This window comes from Haliaeetus albicilla, chromosome 7 (genome assembly GCF_947461875.1).
Source record: "Haliaeetus albicilla chromosome 7, bHalAlb1.1, whole genome shotgun sequence".
NCBI classification, from domain to species: Eukaryota; Metazoa; Chordata; class Aves; order Accipitriformes; family Accipitridae; genus Haliaeetus; species Haliaeetus albicilla.
Genome location: NC_091489.1, coordinates 14242200 through 14264124, shown reverse-complemented (window position 1 = coordinate 14264124; position 21925 = coordinate 14242200). Strand labels below are relative to the sequence as shown.

The 21925-nt window shown below is 39.8% G+C and overlaps 1 protein-coding gene across 5 annotated transcripts in view; it reads right to left on the bottom strand.

Moving 5' to 3' along the window:
- Window positions 1–21925, bottom strand: part of MTHFD1L (methylenetetrahydrofolate dehydrogenase (NADP+ dependent) 1 like) — a 160694-nt gene that overhangs the window by 115499 nt on the left and 23270 nt on the right. For 3 of the 5 annotated variants that reach the window (XR_011325383.1, XM_069787010.1, XM_069787011.1), the window contains exons 11-16: window positions 17069–17242; window positions 8329–8465; window positions 7001–7047; window positions 4521–4628; window positions 3532–3606; window positions 626–728 (exon numbers count right to left, since the gene is read on the bottom strand). Coding sequence is in view for 3 of the 5 variants with exons in the window: in XM_069787010.1 (XP_069643111.1) it covers window positions 626–728; window positions 3532–3606; window positions 4521–4628; window positions 7001–7047; window positions 8329–8465; window positions 17069–17242 (644 nt within the window). In the remaining 2 variants the exon portion in view is untranslated. Of the gene's footprint in view, window positions 1–625; window positions 729–3531; window positions 3607–4520; window positions 4629–7000; window positions 7048–8328; window positions 8466–17068; window positions 17243–19604; window positions 21598–21925 lie in introns of those variants that run through there. The other 2 variants (XR_011325385.1, XM_069787012.1) reach the window with 2 other exon arrangements.

The following is a 21925-nucleotide window of genomic DNA, read 5'->3' as shown; positions in this document are numbered from 1 at the left end:
ACACTGAAATTTAACTCAGCACTAGGACTGGAAAACACAGAGGGGAGTTGTCTAAGGGTGTGAGAGTGGATATTGGTTTGCTTGGCATGCATAGTTGAAACCATACCACATCTTTCACCTCTTCTTCCTAACAAAGCAAACAACATAAGACACTTTAAAAAAAAACCATAATCCCTGAGGCATATTTAGTCTCTGAGCTACCCAAGCTCCTGAGCTGGGGAGGATGAGGGACCAAAATCAAGTAGAGTAAGTACAAATAATCTAAAACCATAATAGACACATTTAAGAAAAGAATCAATAAGATTTGTAAAATGCACATAAAAGCCACTTTCATATGTTTTAAAATGTATTATCTAATGTGAGAAAGACACGAGATGTACTTAAACTGTCAGAGCAACCTATCTCTCAGAATATTAGCAAACTCTCTTGAGTTACTGCAGATATTTGAGCAAGTTTAGAGCAATGTACTGCACCCAAATTTGTTATGCACGCACATTTTCCACTTGCAAATGGATTGTTCTTACAGTCAGAGAGCAGAAACAGCTCTGATTCAGGTAAAATTAAGCAAATTAGGAAATAAGTTATGATTAAATCCAAGCTGAAGTGAGGCTTTCTGACTACACACCTCTTTGCCATGTTATGGTAGATGGGTCAATATCAAGGCGCACAAATTTGCTCATCTCCTCTTCTGTTAAAGTCCCAGGATCAGTCTTGTTTATTCCCAGCCTCTACACGAAAACAAGTTAAAGAAATGCAATGAAGTGGCTTTTTTGCTTCAACAGGTATAGCTGCTCTGGCTTATCACCCCCACTTTCAGCAAACATTTTGGAAAGAAGCATGTCAGGACCAGAACTATTAAAAAAAAAATTTAAAAAGCACATAGAAAAACACCTGTAACTAAAATGGAAGCAAATGTCGATAGAGTAATTAAAAAAAAAGGAGAAATACTCATAGATCCTTAAATTAACAATCTCTTTCTTACACAGAAGAAACTCTTAATGTAAACCAAAGAGGAAATTCAACATCATCTAATAAAAAGATAACGAATTGCTTGCTCTAGTTTGTGGAAATCTTTGAAAGACCCATGCGTTGACTTGTGTGAATCATCTTTGAATTAAATAAAAACTTCTGCTTTAAGATCCTATCATCCATAAACTCAGTCACTTATAATGAATGAGCCAATACCTCCTGGCTTTTACAGATTCACTATTTCAGCAACACCACACCTTTTTTTAGGTGAATCTACATAAAGATGGATCAGAAAACTGTGTTTAAGAACTGTAGTCTTAAAAAAAAGAAAAACCTTAATTTTCTCTGGCATTAGAAAGATTCCTCAGTGAATTAACCGACATGCTTATACTTCACGACTAAAAATAAAGCAAGTCTAAAAGTCTAAAGATGCTCAATTTCAAAAAGCTACCTCAGTTACTTCCCTATTTAAACCAACAGTTATTTTCTAGAAAGCTGGGGACATCCTTTTGAGAGTATTAAAAGTGTTTTTGCAACACTCCTTTTTGAGGATTGGTGTCTCAGACTGTGAGGGATGCTTTCAAATCCAGATGCAGGCACTGGGGTATTTCCCACTGTACTGAGAAGGGCAAAAAGCTGTTGAGAACAGCTTGCAGGTTTTGACACCTGGTACCCTAAGATTTTTCACCCCAGTTTTAATGAAGAAAGGCTTATGTCCTCAACTGCCAGTCCTGTATTAATATTTTCTAATCTGTTGGCCAATTCTAATCTAATTAGGAAGTTCGGAGATAGTTTCTTACAAATTCTATGAAAATTGACAGACTAAGAAAGGAGCAATATCCCACTAGCATCTCTACTGGGGGATGGCAGTCCAAGTTCAGTGCTCATCCCTCCTGCTTGGTGTATCAGGCATTTGCCCAGATACGTTTTTGCAGAGCATTTTGCCCAGAGCATTTTTCCACAGAGGGTTAACAGCAAAATTTTCAGTCATTTTTGTAACTTCCAACTGCTGCAAGGAGGGCTGGGCACTGGGATTGCAAAGGAAGCAGCCTATCCGTCCCAGGGTCTCAACAATGTCTATACTGGATCTAAGCAGCAAAAAAAAAAAAAAAAAAAAGCTGACTGATCTGGATGCAGATGGGAGGAAGTAAGACACAGCGCTGACGTGGAAAAGGAGACAAAGAAAAGACTGGGATGGAAGCAGTTAAAGAGAGGAGGTAAGGTAAGAAGGTCTTAGTCTAATAACTACTGGGAAAAAGAGAAATAAAGCTGAGGAGCAGGGGAAGGAGAAAGCTAGCTCCTGACGTTAGACAAAGAGTTTGGTAAAAAAAAAAAAATTGCATGGGACCTTCTGTGATTACAAGCCCCCAATTTTTTTTTTTTTACATTTTTTTAAGTATAAGGAAACATTATACTAAAAATAATTCACAGCAAAATAATTTAGTTATATTGGAAATTATGATGCATATATTAAAATGTTATAAAGCCAAACTTATTACTGAGTTGCAACTCATGTGAAGTGAGAGAAATCCATTTCAACTGCAGAGATAGTTGGTGTGTCATGAATAACTAAAACAATCCCCCTCCTCCCCTACCTGTTACCCCACATGCAGTGTAAACAAGGACAAAATGAAAATACTCCAAAATTCTGATGGAAAATTCTGTGAGATCTACTCTGCCATAGAGTCAAGGCATCATCCACATTTTAGTTTACTGGCATTCAAATGAACAGCACAAAAGCTTAAAATGTTATGAGAAACTTTTTGTTTGTTTGTTTCCAAAACAGAAGCTGGTACTGTCTCTATCATCCTTTCCACACCCCCAATTCCACATGTGCACTTGGCAGCTATCCATTGCCATCCGGTGACTCTGAAACAACACCGGTCAGGACTCAAAAGCCAACAAACATGGAACTGGATGCAGAAGACTGAAGCTGTCCTTAAATGTCATATTCAAGGGGATCATATTCTCCTTCCCCTATGCTAGCAGACTGTGTTACTCTCATTATTTATCAGAATGGCAGCCAGATATGTTATTCATACATGAATTGTATAGGAAGCTCTTCTGGAAGCATTCAGGAAGCAAGATGGGATACAAAAATATACTATGCACACAAATGTGCTTCTACCCCTCGAAGGAAGCATGCTATCAAAGTGACATCAATAAAACCCCAGAAGTATATGCTATAATAAACTTTCAAAACCAGAAAATACTGCAAAACCAAAGAATGTGAGTTTTCAAATGTGACTTTACCGTAATAGGAAAAGTATTTTAAAAACTCTAACTTTAATATTTCATCAGGAAAGACACAGCATTTAAAAACATTATTGGTCTATTTGAGGAGAAAAGAATAGCAAAAATGTTAGTTATGAAAATAGTATCAGACCCAGATCCTATTACTTCAAGGACAATGCTTTCAGAAAACAGTCTGGACTTGATAAATTCATGAGGGAGATTTATACGAACTTGGTCCCATACATCAAATAATTTTAAACAAGTTGTGTAAGAGTACATTTTATGAAGAGATACTATAATTGAGGAGAGACTGCATTAACAACTTACTCTCAGACGGGCAAGCTGAATAGCAGAAAATCCTCTCACACCATTAACTACTGGAACCAGTCTATTATACAAAGCCTAGAAAAAACACACAAGAAGTTAATGAAAGAAAAAGTTACAACCAGGAACTAGTTGAATAAAAAGCTAATGTTTTTATTTTATTCAGACTAATTTCAGTAAGAATTTCCCAACTACTTAAATTGTGGACCTCTGGTTAGCGATTTGAAAAACAATTCTGAGAAGGTAGTAGGTTTTTAAGCAATGTCTATGACTTAACAGTCTAAATCCAATTACCAAAATTACCGTGTTTCTATGTTTCACCAAAACAGTATGTATTAGTTCTGAAATTGAGAACCCTTTAAAACTTAAACCAAGGTCCAAATTATTCAAACTACTACTTTCATTTGCAAACTGGCCTAAATGCACATTTGTGTAGTACCAAGTAAAGGCGATATGACAGTCCTGCTCAGTTTTAACACTGTAGGCAAAAAAAGGCAGCTCCTTCCTTTACTTTCTCTCTTCCCTTTAAAGAGTCAAATCAGCATTTGTGTTAAGATCACTACAGATTTATTGGAGGGAAGAGGATCTAGTTTATTATGCCCACAATGCTGCCTTCTTAAGGTACATCATACCCAACTATACATCAGAAGTGTAATTTTTAACTTTAAAAGGAGTATACAAATTATTAAAAAGAATAAGATTATACAGAGAGAAAACAACTTTTATTAGACAATTTAGTACAGGCTGAAATAGTTGACAATGTTCTGGGCATAAGATCCTTATCTTAAAGACTACCTTAGAATAGCTATTTGTCAGAAAAATATATGCTATAAGCAAAATTTTTCAGCAGAACATAGAATGGCTTCAGCAATAATTTCTGTTCACACGGTGAAAATATAAAAAGATAATCAACTTATTTTGCTTTTGAAATGCAGTTTATTGAAAAATTGAAAAGAAAAAATGTCATGTGGATATCAGAAAATAATTCTCACCTTATCAGACTGAGTGTTCTCATGCAAGATCCTAGCATCAATGGCAGCAGCCAACAAATTATTTGCAGCAGTTATAGCATGAATATCTCCAGTCAAATGAAGGTTGAACTAGAAGGTCAAAACAACAAAATCTTTTTATAAGAAACCATTTAGCTCAATTTATTAATCTCAGATGGATTAGCAGCAACAATCATTGCTATCTCCTTGAGGCTGCAGCTCCGATTAGTCACCTATCAGTGTAGATGATTATTATCAGGCTGAAAATACACCGAGCTATATGAAGGACTTGTTTTCACGTGAGTACATTGTGAACTGCCATTAGATTAGCCAAACAAACCCATGAATATCTTTATTCTTTGCTAAATGATCCAAGAATGAACAGCCCAGGGCTACGGTTCCACATCATTAATACTAAATCAGTTTACTGTCAGTATTTACTAATTGTGCAGATTTCCGTTAAATCCCCCAGAGCGGACCATGTGTGCTAGCCACAGGAGAACAGCCCATAGCTGATCAGGCACGAACTTCGCTGATACAAAGTTTGTCCAACAAAGTTTTGTGGAAAAATCTGAAATCAGCAGTTTAGATCAGATTAGGACCTGTGGTACGTAGGTACAGTATTTTTTATACGCCTCTGACAGAAGGAGGTGGAAGGTCAGTTTTAATCGCACTGCAGCACTGACAGCGGAGGGGCACCGACAGCAACCAGCACAAGCCCTTGACTGTGCTCACACTCATGTGCAACAGGGGATCAAAACTGTAACTAAGCACTATATTAGAGTTCTGTTTGGACCAGCAGTGCACTTTCAAGGTGGTACTTCACCAGCTCAGGCCATGGAGTGGTTTTGTTGAGCCCAAATTAGACTCTTTTGGGGTGAAACCATCATGCGTTTCCAAACAAGCACTGAATATACACACAAGCTTAACCATGCTATCCTTACGTGCTCCATTGCCCAGAGAAACTGCTTGCGTTTTACGCTCTGGAAACCAACACAAAACCCCAGTATCAACTACAGCGTGCTGAAGCCCTGGGGTGCACAGCTAAGCCTGCTGAGGATAAATGGAGGGAGGCTTAAGGCAGGCACCCAGCTCGGATGGCAGCAGCCAGCCAACAAGAAACACTACATTTCACCTCTGTCCTTGACCCAGCCTGTCCGTAAACACGTGGATCACGTAGCTTTACACCATGAATGTTGTGCTAGGGAAGGGTGCACACTTCGGTCAGAGTATGACTGTTTTCCCAGTGAGAGTATTTTGAAAGCACGCACCCAGCCGGCTCCTCCCAAAGCCGGCACGTGGTTTTCAGGAGCCCTCAAAGAGAGCTAGGGATGATGCCATCTTCAACAGAAGTCCATTTACTTGTGGGCGGAGGAAAGCTGCAGATGAATTTAGGGCAAGAAAACAATTCTTTCACTGTGACAGTGCCAGGGCCCTGGGGACACCACCTGCCCTGACTATCCCTGCCTGGCCCCCTGGGGCTCCCCCACGGCCCAGGACCCCACATCAGCCCCGGGGCCGTCAGCCCCTGCCCCAGCGGTGCCGCAGCAGGGCCGGTCTCCGGCTCCCCACAGCCCTGCCCGGCCCAGCCGTGGGCCCCAGCAAGCCAGGCCCACCCGCAGGCCCACAGCCCAGCCTGGCCTCAGCCCGTCCCCAGGGAGGTGCCCAGTGCCCGGGCTGGGGCTGGGGCTGTCCCGGTGCCCCCGTCTGCCCGCTCCTGCCTGGGGGTGGGACGGGCCCTGGCTGCCAGGCCCTGCCTGGCCACCCCCACGGGGACCCCCAGCCCCTGCAGCTCCCCAACAGCCTGCACCCGTGAAAAGCAATTTTTCACAGGAGACTTCTCTGTTTCATCACTGTTGTTGAGCCAAATCACCTTCCTTTTACTTATCTAGCAAAAGTTGTGGTATTCACCCCTCCACAGTAATTCTGGGCATGTCTCACACTACCACAAGAGGATCAGCCTGGCTAAAAACAAGTCCATTTTGCCACACTCAGTGACTTCTGCTAAAAAGAAATATTAAATCTACATTTGAAAAAGAAATTTCCTCAACCCAGCAGCCCTGGGCCTCCCTGCCTTTTTCTACTCCACCAGAAAAGTAATGCTTTCTCATTCTCTTTTGCAATAGATGTGGATACAAAAGGAAAAAAATTAGCAGTAGCCAGCTCTTTGTCTTGTATGTTACACATGGAAAGCAGGCTTTCTTCTCAGGAAGCATCTGAAGGATAGCCAAGATTTTACAAACACGTAGAGTATCTGTGCAACATTTTTGAACCCCTACTCTGCAGCCCGTCCACATCACACAGCAGGCATGTGGAGATGGCAAGGGACCGCATGGAGATGGCAAGGGACCGCATGGAGATGGCAAGGACCACCCCAATTCTCCAGGCAGACCATCGCTATCAACCAAATGCTGCAGACACCACCTTAGCCTGCCCACCCCTTCCAGAGGGACAGGGACTTGCTGCCTCCCCCGCTGTCTCACCTCCTCCATGGGAATCACTTGAGCGTATCCACCACCGGCTGCTCCACCTGCACAGCAAAGCATATGGTCACATCAGACTTGTACCAGTTTTGGAAAGAAACCACCACCCTTAAACACACAAAGTGAAACATACAGTGTTGATGACATATTTCTCAGCATTTTTATTTCTATTAGGGGATCAATGATGCACCCAAATAAACAGGATTTCCTTAAACCTTGCTGGCTTTTTTCAGCAGGCCGTAAAAGAGGAATTCTTGATTTGAAATGAAAGCCTACACATGATGGCTGGCCCAGAGTTTGGCTACATAAAGGCCACCCCCTGCTCCTGCCCTGGTTTAGGACATGGTCATGCACATGCAGCTGTTGAGTGGAAAGATGTAGCAGTCACGAGCAAGCACTGCTTCTGAACGAAACCTTCACACCCTTGCCTGAGCACTCCTTCCCTGCTGCCTTTCACAGTACAGGCAAGGGAGTTTGCTGTAGCCTACACGCAAGTTGAGTGGAGGGATTAAAGCACTCACATGCACCAGTCTTGGCTGAGAAGCACCAAGCACCAGGAGCCTTCCAGCTGAAATCAAACTTGTTAACTTAAACTTCAGCAAAGCAAAGTAGAGCAGATGGGAGAGTGCTTGCCCAGTTAGGCACCAATCTCAGCTGAGAAATGGCAAAAAAAGATCGCATTATTTCCTATCAGCAATGAAGACAGGCTTGAACTCTGGCTGGCTCTTACCTGGCCCTCAGGCTCTTAAAGGGTTTCTAGGCAAAAAGGCAGCAGCCCATGATTAGGGGCAACAACTCAGAAGAACAGAAAGAAGAGGTTCAGACCCAGCCAAACGTATGATGCAGACACAGCTGAACCACACACACAACTCCCAAATTCCTTAAGCTTGGATATTTCCAATCAATACAAGTGGATTTAGGACTCCTCCTCAAAGAAGAAGACTTAAACAGTAACATTTAGAGACGTCTTGAGAGTCTCCAAACAGAGCAGTGGCTGGAAGGGCGTGTACTTGCACAAAACTCCTCCTGGCTAACACATCCCCATGCCTTTCATTATGTTTGGGCTTTATCTGCGTTATCAATACACATTAAGTACACAAACATAGATACGAAACTTGCATGGGAAGATGTGTGCAAGAAACCTTTATCTATTAGTTATATACTTATCAAAAAATCCAATATGCTACCATTCAGACAATCCACTGAGTGAAGTAACTAAGGAATTTAAAAAGCAAAAAAAAAAAAAAAAAAGGAAAAAAAAGACGACAAAAAAAGCAGTATTTCCTTTTAATCTGAAAGAGGTCATACAGTCTGCAAATATTATGTACCTTTAACTCCAAAAGTAGGTCCTTGGGAAGGTTGTCTCAGACAAGCAAAGGAATTAATGTTAAGGTGTGCAGTAAGCGCCTGAACGAGACCAATTGTGACTGTGCTTTTCCCCTCTCCTAGGGGTGTAGGGGTTATTCTAGCAAAACAAGAAAAAAAGATTAATCAAATTCTTTGCTTATGTCAGCCTGGCTAGGGATATCAGAACTTACACCTTTTGATTTCAATGAAGAATATTTGTACAGCAAATTTCAATAAGATTACTTTATCTTCACAAAAATACTGCCACAATGTCAGCCCCTAGCTCAAGCTGGAATGCTAATATACATGTGTCTTCTATTTAAGCAATTTACTATGATAGCAGAAAAAGAGAAGATTATTTTGGCAAAAGTTCTAAAAAATATATTGAATTTAGTCATTTTTATTACAGCACAAAAGTCTCACCAGTTTCATTAACAAACCATCCATCAAGATACTCTGAGCATGTATTAATACATTTCTGTAGTAATGCATGAGATGTTTTATTCCCACTGCTCAAACTTTGAATGAAATAATAGAATTATCTTAAATTAAATAACCAAGAGTTTTGTTTGTAGAGCTCACCTATCCCTCTCCAGCTTCCATGGCATCATAACCCTCAACAATGACAGACCAACTGCTTTTTAAATAAAACAGAACACAAAAGTCACTATATTCAACTGAACATGATTTATTTTACACAGGTTTCATGATATTTTTGCAGATTTAAGGGTTATGAGGGACAATTACAATCACAGTCCAACCTCCCATACAAAAGCTCAAAAACCTCATGCTACAAATCCCACATGTAGACCATGATTGAACCAGGACAGAATTTTAGAAAGACATCCAATCTCGAATCAGAGACTCAAACCTCCACTCAAAGACTCTATTCTTGTCCCTTTAATGACAATGACAGCTGATTTTGCAAGTAGGAAACTTCATCAGCCTTCTGTGAATGAGACACCTCAGTTTAAGTGATGTTCTTCCTACTTTGAAGGTCAGCACATTTGTTTATGATCCATCTTAAAAGTGGGGGGTGTTGGGGTTTTTCTCCTTTTTCTTTTTTTTCTTCCTTAAAGTATGAACACATCTCACATCTCCGAAATACATTCAAATGATTCATTTGAGACACAGCATTTCTCCTTCTGACTGGCAAAAGAAGAAAGCCCCAGTCTTTTTTCCACTCACACCACTCTCACACAAGTCATACTTTTTGGCATAGTGTAACCATTCATATCTTTGCTGCCTTCATTACCTGCAGAGAAGTACCTTAGTGAAGTTGATGTTAAGAACTAACATTCAAAATACAAGCATGCACACACATCCTAGTCAAAGAGCAACCCTTATCCTATAACCTCTTCAAAACTGGAGCTAAAATATCTAGCTCTAATTAGAAACACTTCCTTTCCCAACTAGTAATTTTTCCAAGATATTGCTATGCTCAGATCGCAATTCAAATGGCAAAAAACCTTAGTAAAATTGTCAAAGGTAAGGAGACATCTGTGTTGTCTCCTTGCCTTTAAGATTCAACTTAGTTCAGTTAGTTCACAGATTGACAAAAGTCCTTCTTTGTCCCACAAAACATGCAAAAAACTTTTGTCACAATTCTCTCTTTTACATCATCGTTGGATCCTGGACTTTTTGTTAAAAAAAGAAGCCTTTGTTAGATATGTCTGGAAAAATTTGGGCGATAGGAGGCAAGCCAAATTAGCATCTTCTATACTGTTCTAGGAAAGAATTTTCCTATTCAGAAAAGTAATGTTTTAACTCAAGGTCCTGTGAAATCAATGGGGTTTAGTACATCTATAAGAGATTCCCTGAACTCAGACTCTTCAGAAATAGTATTCTGTCTACTGATAGCTTTGAACTATTCTCATATGACCATGTAGTACATGGGTTACTTAACTTGAGCATTTGTTTTTAGTTATTTTTTCCTACATTTATAACATCATATTTGCCAACCATCAGACTCTAAAGCATCATCAGTAGCTTACTATCCAGACTATTTCGTTATCCCGCCTTCCTAGAACTGTACTCCCTTGACTTGAAAGGGAATTCACAGATGTTTAGCAAAATATCTATGTAGACCCAACAAAAGGTAAGAGGTTTAGAGCATATCCGGAAAAGAATCCATTTTATCTACTCTCAAGAGCGGTTTTGGTCCCTGTCATCTTTATATCCATACTGTGCCTTCTTATTTCCTTCTGATCTACTGAAGGAGCACAGAATGCTACTTCACTTCTTTTACTTTCATGTTTGCAGCTCCTAGAAGAATGGATACTTTTTAATCTCTACGTTGTCACAACAGTGAGCCCTCCTGGTTTTACTGTTGCCACAATGACAGCTTCCTTTTTTCTCACCACTACTTCTGCCATCTCCATTTTGTCCCAGGATCTTTACTTTTGTACAAAGATGCTTCTTTCAGAGCACCACAGCCAGGTTAACTCACTTTCACTACCAGTTTTACCCTCCTGACTACTGTTGCAACACTGGTTGCCCAAAACCCATTCAAATAATTATTAGCATACTGCCCCTTGTTCTCTGTCTCCTTCACTTTTGTCTATTGCCCTAATCTCATTTACTTGATCCTCTTATTCGGGTGCATTAAAGCCAGATTTAAAGAATATATGAGTAATCTCGAGGCACTACTGCATTCATTCAAAGACTTAACAAGATAATAACTTTTTAAGCTGTTAGTTATTTAAAAAAACAACAACAAACCAACCAAAAAAAACCATCAAAAAGCAAACTATTCTGCTATGAAAAAGACACCTACAACTGTTTACTGGAAGTTACCAGTAAAGGACTTCCCACAAACCCCCAAAACTCAGTGCCCACAACAGCTGCACTGCTAACGGAACAACTTCTATTTGCAGTTCTTCCTGTTGGAGGTTACCTCTATTTTTGAACATCGGACACACGAAATTCACATTCAAGAGAATTCAGAGACACCATCACTAGGTTATTTACTCAAGTGCAGCTCAAAACATGGCAGAAGGCTGACCTGGCATGCACAGCAGCACAGGGACTCTTTACACCTCTTATGAAACAAGCAAAATCAAAGATGCAGCCTACTATTCAGTAAAGGAAAGGAAATTGGAACTGACAAATGCATAACCAGAAGGCATGTTGGTAGTTGTATGAAAAATACTTGTCGCAAAAGATACACACAATCAAGCGCCACATTACTAAAATGCTCTGGTAACACAGCTCGCCTATTCTAAAATGACTATGTAAAATGAGCCAGAAAGCACTGGGAATTTTCTATGAGAAAGACCTTTTTCCAGAGAACAAAAAGAGAAACACACCATTGCTCATTGATCAAACTGGGAAGAACAGATCTTGCCTCTGCTGAATTTCCAGTTGATACTCTGCACCAGCCACATCCCTAATGTGGCACTCTGGGAGAACCAGCCTCCACCAAAGTGGGGGTAAAAATGAACTAGAGCAAGCTTATTTTCACCAGTGTACTCATGCAAGCACGCAATGGTTTGCAGTGGTAAACAGACATGTCTTTGCAGACAAGTGCAGACACTTTTCATCAAATCTGCTTGGCTTTAACAGCCTACACTTTCGGTGTGTTCCTCAGATGGGTTTGTTCATTTTAATCTGTTCTCTCCCTTCTGAGAAGCCCTGTGATCCTTAGTTTTCCTGAAACAATGAAGGCTCAAAATGCCTAAAGGCAGCTGTGACAGAGAAAGAAAACCAGCAACTGGACTTCTATAACCAGTCTACAGCACTTGGGTGACACTCTCCCAAGAAACCTCGTCCACTGCAGCAGGTAGGAATAGGCACAAAACCCTGAGAAGTCAAAACCAGAATCCTGACTTTCCAGTCTCTTTCCACCTAACAGAATTAACAAAACGTGAGGACTCTGCAAATCACACTATTGAGTGAAGCCAGATTGGTATGGACAATTCACTTACCTATTCTCAACTTCTCATCTTACATGAGACACCATGGTAGGACACCTTTGATTCTCAGAGGCTCAGTAGCAGCCTCGAGACTACAGGATAAACCTTAAGAGCTAAACAGTTACTTAATAGTTTCAATAGTTAGCAGAACTTCAGTTTAAAAAAAAAAAAAAAAAGCCTGAAATTAGAAGAAATTTCTATTCCAATTATTTACTTAGAAAGTTTATTTTAAATATCTTCCCTTTTGTACCTGGCCTACTTAGATCAGTTTTTATAAATGAAATAATCCACTTAAGCTGTTTTGTGGACACTGAGATGTTTTTGCTGGCTACACTACTGAGCCTACACGCTTGCAACTTAGGTCACTTGCTCGCATGAGTATAAAATTACATCTGCCAATGGCTAACTTTAGCTCAATTGTGCAATGCTCTGTTTTGACCTTATGCAAATCTAGAGAAAAAAACTCCTTTAAAATACAGTAAATTTTAATGAACTTCAAGAGACTTTTACACCCATCTGCATTATTCTTCAAGTTTCTTTAATATGTTTTCAATCTAAACACAGAAACCCCACAATCATTTTCCTCCTTAAACTTCTTTCTTTGCCACCTACCAAGCAGTCACCAGCTCCTTGGCAAAGTAAGTTTTCCATAACATTGGAAAGCCTTCTCTCTTTATGTATATCAAAACAAAGATAAGAATATGCAGACTTTTTGTTTGTTTGTTATACATCACATTAGCTTACAGTGGAGCTGTTTCTGTGGGAAAGCTACATGAGGTCTCCCAAAGAGGAAATAAACAAACAGTGAGATGATACACTGCACCAGCTGTAACCTCCTAGCTGCTACCCCAGCCGTTGTGACTCCAGCAAGAACTTTACTGGATATGTGACAATTCTCCTCTTTCAAATTTCCTATCTTCAACTCGTCAGTATCAGCAGTTTCAAAGATTTTAATGAGTTCACCATTCCTGTGATCTGCATGGAAACCTGCAAAGCCTAGCTATGGAGGGCATGGGCAATCAAGTTCCAATAAATGACAGCCTGACCTACATACATCTCCCATCCAAGATTACAACTGTCAGAAATATATTTCTGAGCACAGAAGTGTTGCAACTCCTGTCACTTCATCGAGGTGAGATTATGACAACATTGCAGTGACATCCTCAAAATGGGACTGGAGCTTCCAGGTACGAAAGCACAGCGATCACTGTGAAGCGAAAATGACCGAACAAAGCCAGGAACAGACTGAGGAATCCACAACTACAAACTCGCAAAAGCCGATGAAGACCCATCCAAGACAATCCCAATCAGGAGCTGTTCAACGACATGACAAATACATCACAAACTGTCTCAGCCATGACTTTGCTTTGGACTGTCAGATGTTTCAGTGCATCAACACAGTGATATTTTCCCCTCTTACTCTTCCCTGTATTTTTCCTCCCCCTTTTTTTTTTATGTCTACCGCTTTTCTTATCTTTTAAGCACCTTGTGGCCCAAGAAATACAGTGAACAGAAATACAATCGAACACATACCCATTAGAAGTAAAATGCAATTCCAAATCTGAAAATTCTGTCCCGAAGATATTTACCATCATACAACTTGTACACCCATTGAGTTAGTATTTATTTTCTTCCATTTTTATCTCACTGAAAAGGCAGTTCATCACAAAACAATCTATTAATGTTAGGTGAAAAGTAATGATTTGAAATTTTCCAGAATTCAAAATCCAACACACGTCTTACTAATAGCAGCATTATATTTCATAATTTTTCTACATTCTATTATTCCTCAGCTTGCATTTTTTAAATGAACAAGCTTCCAGAATTGTCTGGTAAAAGCCACAGCAGTGGAGCATTTAAAAACAAAATGCTGGAACACACACAGAGTCCAACAAATTTTAGCTGTAGCTTCATACTGTGTTTACAAATACGCTATCTACATGCTTGAAAGCATGATTAAGTTACCCTGGGCACTAAACTTAGCTACTAGGTCATGCACAAGCTTCGTTCATTTGCATGCTCTCAGCTTGCAGTGAATGGGAGGCAGTTTGAGTTAACATATTCTGCAACGTAATTTTATTTTTAGCACACTAAAAGCCTGTATACAGGCAGGTGATGGCCAAGACCTAATTACTCCAGGATAACAGGTGACTCTGACCCCAAGGTGTCTTAACACAAGCCCTAAAACAAGTCACACACACACACACACACACACACAAAGTGAGAATGAAAAAAAGTTAAAAGAATGCGCTCCACACAGAAGAAAATGGAAGTTATGAAAAAATTAAGTCTTCATCCTATTTTGGGGTGACACGATCTGTTAACCAAACTGCAATTTTTCAGCATACAAAGTATTTATTGGAGAGGCATTTAGGTGTATTTGTGTGCATTCAGAAAGTGCAAAAAAAGGCTTTCCAGTTAGCAACTTTTAAAAATTCATAAATACAGCTATCCTTAGAGATAAAAAGGTATGTTTGGTTGCATTTTGCTATTCAGAACAACAAGTCTGGGCTCTAGCACACTAGGAATAAACTAGAAGAGCATTTGCAGCAAATATTTATAATTCCTAGACATCGTGAAACATTTAAACCCGATTGTGGAATTACAGATACAAATGTCACTGGCTGTGTCATGGATGGAGGTTGGAGATTTTGCAGCTTGTTGAATACACACACACACACTTTTCACTCCCTTCACATATGAAAAGTTCACATCATACATAATAAATATTTCCATCAGACCAAATACCCTGAAGTATAAGCATGTATCTTAAATGTTTCCTCTGAAGCACTGAAAACTTATTCTGAAAACCTATACTGCATCATTCTAAAAGAATTTCTAAATATCTTTGGTTACTGTGAACAAACATAATAATTCAAATGGCAGGTTTCGGGTTGACCTTGCCTTGGCAGGGAGAGGATGAAGAAGGCAACAGAGGATATTATTTGACTCCTCAATTTCCACACTTGAGTGATACTCAGTTTTCATTGTACTGAACATTTCCCCACCAGATGCAGTTTCCCACTTTTCTTAAAATCATTGTCTGCTACAGTCATTTCAGCAAATGAGAACAGCTAAGAACACATAAACACAAGTTATATATATATATCTATATCTATGTATGTACAACATTTCAAAGTCAAACTCTGAACTCTCTCAGAGGAGAATGTTCCTGCTATTGCAGCCACCTTGCCTAGGCACTCCTCATGCAGCAGATGTGGTTTTGTACTTACTCCACGAGATGCAATCATTTCAGAGAAACTACAAATAGCGACGTATTGCATAATGAAGTTGTGTAGGTACCAAACCCAGCCATTTGTGAAACACAGTTCAGTTTTTATACATGTTATATAAACTTAAGGAGATACAATTTTCTGTTTGTTGCCAGCTTTTCATCTTGCTGGTCAAAACTTCCCCATTTCCTCCACATGTATATACACTTCTGTCTGTGCCAACAAAACAGCATTTGGACAACTGTCTGAGAGACCTTCCTTGAAGAAGACCAGGAGACATAGCACTGTGAAGAAACTTAAGCACTGGTGCATACAATCTGACCCAACTAAAATGCACCTGAATGGGGCTTTGCATCATTCTGTCTTTCACCTCCAGACATTTCCAGAAGCCTGGCATAGCCTGCAGCATGCTGCCCAACGGATGCAGTTGACAACATGAGCCTGAAACAGCAGCAACTTTCTTCAAACTCAGCCAAATGCTGAACCAGCATTTCTTTCTCCAAAGCACCAAAATACAAAATAAAACTCTATCGAAGGAAAGCAAGCTCAACCAGCTCTTATTTCCTCCTCTTAAACAACTGCTCCAATGTCCTCCAGAAACATCTTTACACATTGCAGTTCTATCATATAGCTTTGAAGACAGCTTCATAACTTGCCTGCCTCAGCTTTGTAACATCAAGTCTCTCAACTCTACAGCGGCTCCCTCTCAGCGCTAGAAATCCAGGTTGCCCCCACAGGAAGGTAGTAAAGCAAACACTTTGTGAAACACTACCCCAGCTGAGGTAGATCAATGCAGTTAAGAACATCCTTCTCCTTCTGGATCAGCCTAAAGCTGTATTTTAAACCTGATTAGTTTTACTTACAAGGAAGCAACCATATAGATTAATTCAGAATATAAAGAATACACTGCAATTTAAATATCAATGAAAAACTTCACGTTTGTTCACAATTAGAAGTTTCCACTTCGCAAACCAGGCGAATGAAAAAATGTTGTGTCACTGAATGCAGAAAAAACCCACAGCTCTTCAGAAGAGAAGCGCATAATTCCTGCTGAGCACAGCATTTGCTATAATCGTGGGAACAGTTAGCAGTATAAGCCTGCCTGGAGACATGTCTACATTTCAGAGAAAAAACACGGCTTTTTTAACTTTGTAATCTGTTCTTCAATAAAAAAAGTATTTGTTGTTAATATCAACAGATTAGCATGTAGCTTTTGTTAAAGTTTGTTTATAAACAACAGCCACAATACACACAGACTTATATATTCAAGTTAAACATTTAAAATTCTGATAAAACAGTAAGAAAAACTTCACATACCAACAGATAACATCTAAGAAGCTTAGAACAAAATACCTTTTATAAAATATACTTTACTTCAGTAATAACAGTTTGGAAGAAAAGTTGTGTTACTTAAAAAAAATTTCAAAAACTGCTTGCTTTCAGAAGAGAGCAACATGCAGCCAAAAACATTCAGGGTTCCTATTTGTGCAGTGTATTAAAAAGATGTAAGCTACATGTTTATATTAATATGAGTGGAAAGAGTGGACATTAATGACATTACTGCGCATTCTTACCCAGCAACTAGAACATATTTTCCATCTGGTTGATCCTTTAACCTTTCCAGCAAGGACAAACGTACTTTGGCTTTGGTTTGGCCATAGATCTCAATTTCATCTGTAAGCAATCCTATCTCCTTGGCAAGTACATCAACAGCTTTTGGACTCTGTGCTCGGGAAATCTCAATATCACTAGAAAAGAAAACAAATAGGAGCCAGGAGATTTCTCTCAGCTTAGGTGGTCAACAACAGAGCACAAAACAACAGCAAATACTCCAACAATGGGGTTATTGTAATCAGTTTTTCAATCCTCTCTCACATTTATTAACCAAACCTAAATATTAGCTAACACCTAATATAACATTGAAAATCACATGGAGTGTTTGTTAATTGTTACAATTTCACAGAGTTCTGTCGTTTAATCAGGTTCCAAATATTACGTAATGCTTTCATATCAAGCTAGAGACGTGTTTGCTGGATGCTCCAGCATGTACCACAGGAATGGATGTTTCTGGTTTTGTTTTTCTTCTCCTCCCTCCCAGTATATTTCAGCACATACACTTTACTAAAAAGCGCATACATTCCTTGGCCAACAGTCACATAAACACATTAGCTAAACCTGACACTTGTGCATGTAGGGCCTTTCATCAGAGGGTACCGCCAAGCAAGCTAAGCCTTGCTACTCCCCCACGAGGGCACCAAAGGAAACAAGGCACTTGAAGATCAACTCATGCACTTCTAAAATACAGCTAAATTGAAAATGGCCACATAGCAGGACTTCAATGCACAGGGCTCAGGCCAGAAGTCCAGTGAGCTTATTAACTATTTCCAGCAAGGACTGGGAGTGGCAGCTGAGGCAAGAGAACAAGCATGGAGCAGGCACACATGGTAGACTGCCTGAGGGGAGGTGGCTGTAGGCTGGCGGACACTATTGTATCTGCAATTCCTGACCTAGACCACCTGGGGTCTTTGGATTTAATACTCCATGGATTGTTTCCCTTGTGAGCTTGACCTGGCTGCCCCTTACATCCACATCAGCGTTTAGCAGCTGTAAGCTCCTGCAGCAGTGAAGTCCAGGACCCAGCACACAAGATGTGGAGTTGTCTCCTTTGGCTTTGAATTGCTCACATCACCACAAAAGCAAGTTAAAAAATTACCAAGAGATTAATTACTCTCAGCCTAACCAGGCTAAATTCCTTCCTGCAGTTTCAGCTGATTACAATATTTTTAAGATAGAATCTGGCAATGGCATCAAAGCTAATGTCCTGAACTTTCAAATAGTCTGCAAGACCTCAAATATCCACAGATGAACACAGAATTACTGCCAGATCTCAACTCTACGTGTGGACTTCGGCTGTTCTGCATCCACCAGCAAATGATCAGTTTGTGCCAACTTAATTGCTTGCAATTCTTTGAGGATATCCTGCAGTGGGACCATTACTCAATTCTATTTCTCAAGTACCCCACTTTTGCGCCCTGCAGCAGCTAAGTGAAACCCAGAAATCATCCATCTGAACAATGACATAATCCAGTACTACAGGACAAGAAGCTACTCAATCACAGCACTCAATGGTTGGGTTGCAGACCATTTCATTGCATATACTAACCTGGAATCCACTTTCTTTCAAAGACATACTAAGCGCATCCTCCTGCATAAAAGGATATACCTTTGACTTTCTTACGCATTACTTCAAACAGAACTAGACATAAAAATGTATCCAGAACACAAGATTGAGTGGCTTACAAACATCACATGACAAAGAATATTTGAAGTTTTCATTCAGAACTCTCTCTATAAAAACAACTTGAGTCCCAGAAAAAATACTGGTAAGTTGATGACAGTGTGGTCCCTTAAAGATTTAAGCAAGGAAAATTGGTAGGATGACTATTCTCCTATTAAAGCAATCGATGTATTTGGCAAGGGGAGAAGGATGTAGACTAATATGACAGAAAGTTAATCTCCCTTTTTTTCTTTCTCCCTCTAGATATATCAGCCTCTTTACTAAAAGACAGAAGCTGTTATTTCAAATCTCAGGCCAGACTATCAAGAGTCCCTGCAGCAATCTCAGCCCTCCCTATTTCCCCCACCTCTTGGGCCACAAACACCTCCCCCTCAGAGTTCTGGAAGAAACAATGAGGCTTTCCTCACCCTGCAGGTACTTGTCGTGGTTTAAACCCAGTTGGCAACTAAGCACCACTCAGCCGCTCACTCACTCGTCCCCCAGTGGGATGGGGGAGAAAATCAGGAAAAGAAGCAAAACTCATGGGTTGAGATAACAATGGTTTCATAGAACAGAAAAGAAGAAACTAATAATGATAACACTAATAAAATGACAATAGTAATAATAAAAGGATTGGAATATACAAATAATGCATGGTGCAGTTGCTCACCACCTGCCAATCGACGCTCAGTTAGTCCCCAAGCAGCGATCCCCCACCCCCACTCCACCCAGTTTATAACTAGATGGGACGTCCCATGGTATGGAATACACCGTTGGCCACTTTGGGTCAGCTGCCCTGGCTGTGTCCTGTGCCAACTTCTTGTGCCCCTCCAGCTTTCTCGCTGGCTGGGCATCACAAGCTGAAAAATCCTTGACTTTATTCTAAACATTACTTAGCAACAACTGAAAACATCAGCGTTATCAACATTCTTCTCATACCAAACTCAAAAACACAGCACTATACCAGCTACCAGGAAGACAATTAACTCCATCCCAGCTGAAACCAGGACAGTACTACTACTGGCAAAAAGTGGAAGAAGCAAAACTAACCAAGCTATACACTTATAAATACATTAAAAGGTAAAGAATTTCTAGATAAATAAAATTACAAATATTTTTAGAATTCAAGTAAAATTGACAGTGGATGCTAACATTGGTAACTCCACTGCTGTCATCACTTTCCCATCTGAAATTCCTTCAAGAACCTTCAAAGCAACTGGACTTAACAACTTAGAAACACTTTAATGACAGATTGCATGCTGATACATGCAATGAAGTGATAAAAGGCATAATTTCACAATGAACTGACATTTATACCTTAACTACTACTGGGGCTAAACACCACATATGAAATGTTTATGTCTAGTCTATTATTTCTGGTAAAAGTAATTTCTAAAACACAGAAAATTAAAGATTTGATTATAACTAGCATTTAGAAGTCTACATTTGTAGCTAGCTCTTTTAGCTTGACAATGTATTTTCTATATTGGAAACACCAGAATTATTCAATAACTTACATTATTCAATATTGCTGGAAATGTGCAACAGTGGTCCTTCTGCATGAATGAGAATTGTTAAGCAAGAAGTCCATCACTGACAATGGTAAGTCACAATTTACAAAATAGAGGAAAATTTAAAAGATAGGGGAAGGCTCTACATCTACTCAGCCCCTGTGCTGGAATGTTTTTTTTTACTGCACTTTTGTAAGAAAATCTTTCATTCCATTTCCAATATCTTTGGAAATACTTCAATTAACACCCAGATCTTTCAGAAATCAAAAAGCAGATGTTCCTAGTTTTAGTGCTTAAGCAGCTTTGCCTCATTTTCAATGAAAACTCCATCTGTTTCCACACAACATGGTGTATTACTGTAAGACTACATTTTACTGCAGGATACATTCCATCTGATGAGTTATTTTACATTTAAAAGAAAAAAAGACATAAAGCTATTAGAGTTATCAAATAAAGAGTTATCAAATAAACTGAAGTCCCATTACTGGTTATATTATATGCCATCATATATTAATTATGTAAATATTTATATACTAAACACACGTCATAGAGAGGGTCGGGAATACTTTTTTTGAGAGTTTTTTCATCATCAAACTCATGACATCCCATGCTTTAATCCACCTTTTAACTGTATTATTTAAGGATAGAATTTTCAGGCTTTAATTCTAGAAATGTTACATGCTAGCCCAGGAAAAACTCAAGCATTTCTTCCCCCCAGCACCCCTGGGTACAATAGAAAACTCATCTTTTGACATCTCTGTTTTAAATTACAATTGGGTCCATTCCCATTAAACTGTTTTAAAAGACAGTGAAAACTGAATCAAAATGCTTAGAAAAGAAAACATTTTGTTACAGCTTTCCAAAAACACAGCAGTGGGATTCAGAATTACAGAATCCCAGAAGGGCTGAGTTTGGAAGGGACCTCTGGAGCTCATCTGGTCCAACCCCCCGCGCTCAGGCAGAGCCACCTAGGGCTGATCGCCCAGGACCACGTCCAGGTGGCTTTTGAATATCTCCAATGATGGAGATTCCGCAACCTCCCTGGGCAACCTGTACCAGTGCTTGGTCATCCGCACAGTGAAGAAGTGTTTCCTGATGTTCAGAGGGAACCTCCCATGTTTCAGTTTGTGCCCATTGCCTCTGGCCCTGTCAGTGGGCACCACTGAAAACAGCTGGGCTCTGTCCTCTTTGTACCCTTGTATTTATACACATTGTATTTATACACATTGGTAAGATCCTCCTCAGCCTTCTCTTCTCCAGGCTGAGCAGTCCCAGCTCTCTCAGCCTTTCTTCTTCTGTGAGGTCCCTTCAGCATCTGTGTGGCCAAGAAGCAGGCATACAAATGAGCACAAAAAAATTTCAATGCTTTCTTACATGGCAGAACCTCACTTCAAGTCCTTGGTTCCTCTCTCCGTCACCCAGCTCAACCAACACACAGCAAAGCACTTTAGCACAGCTGCTCTGAATGTCAGAGATGTCAGCAACTGTGCCCAGACATGGGCCTTGGGAAGTGAATGACAGGAACTGATTTAAACGATTCTGGCTATGAGAATAAATATGCTTCCTGCTTTTCCCATCTACACAGGAATTTAAAAGTCTAATGCAGAAAAAAATACTTCTACTGAGGGAAGAAAATAAATACA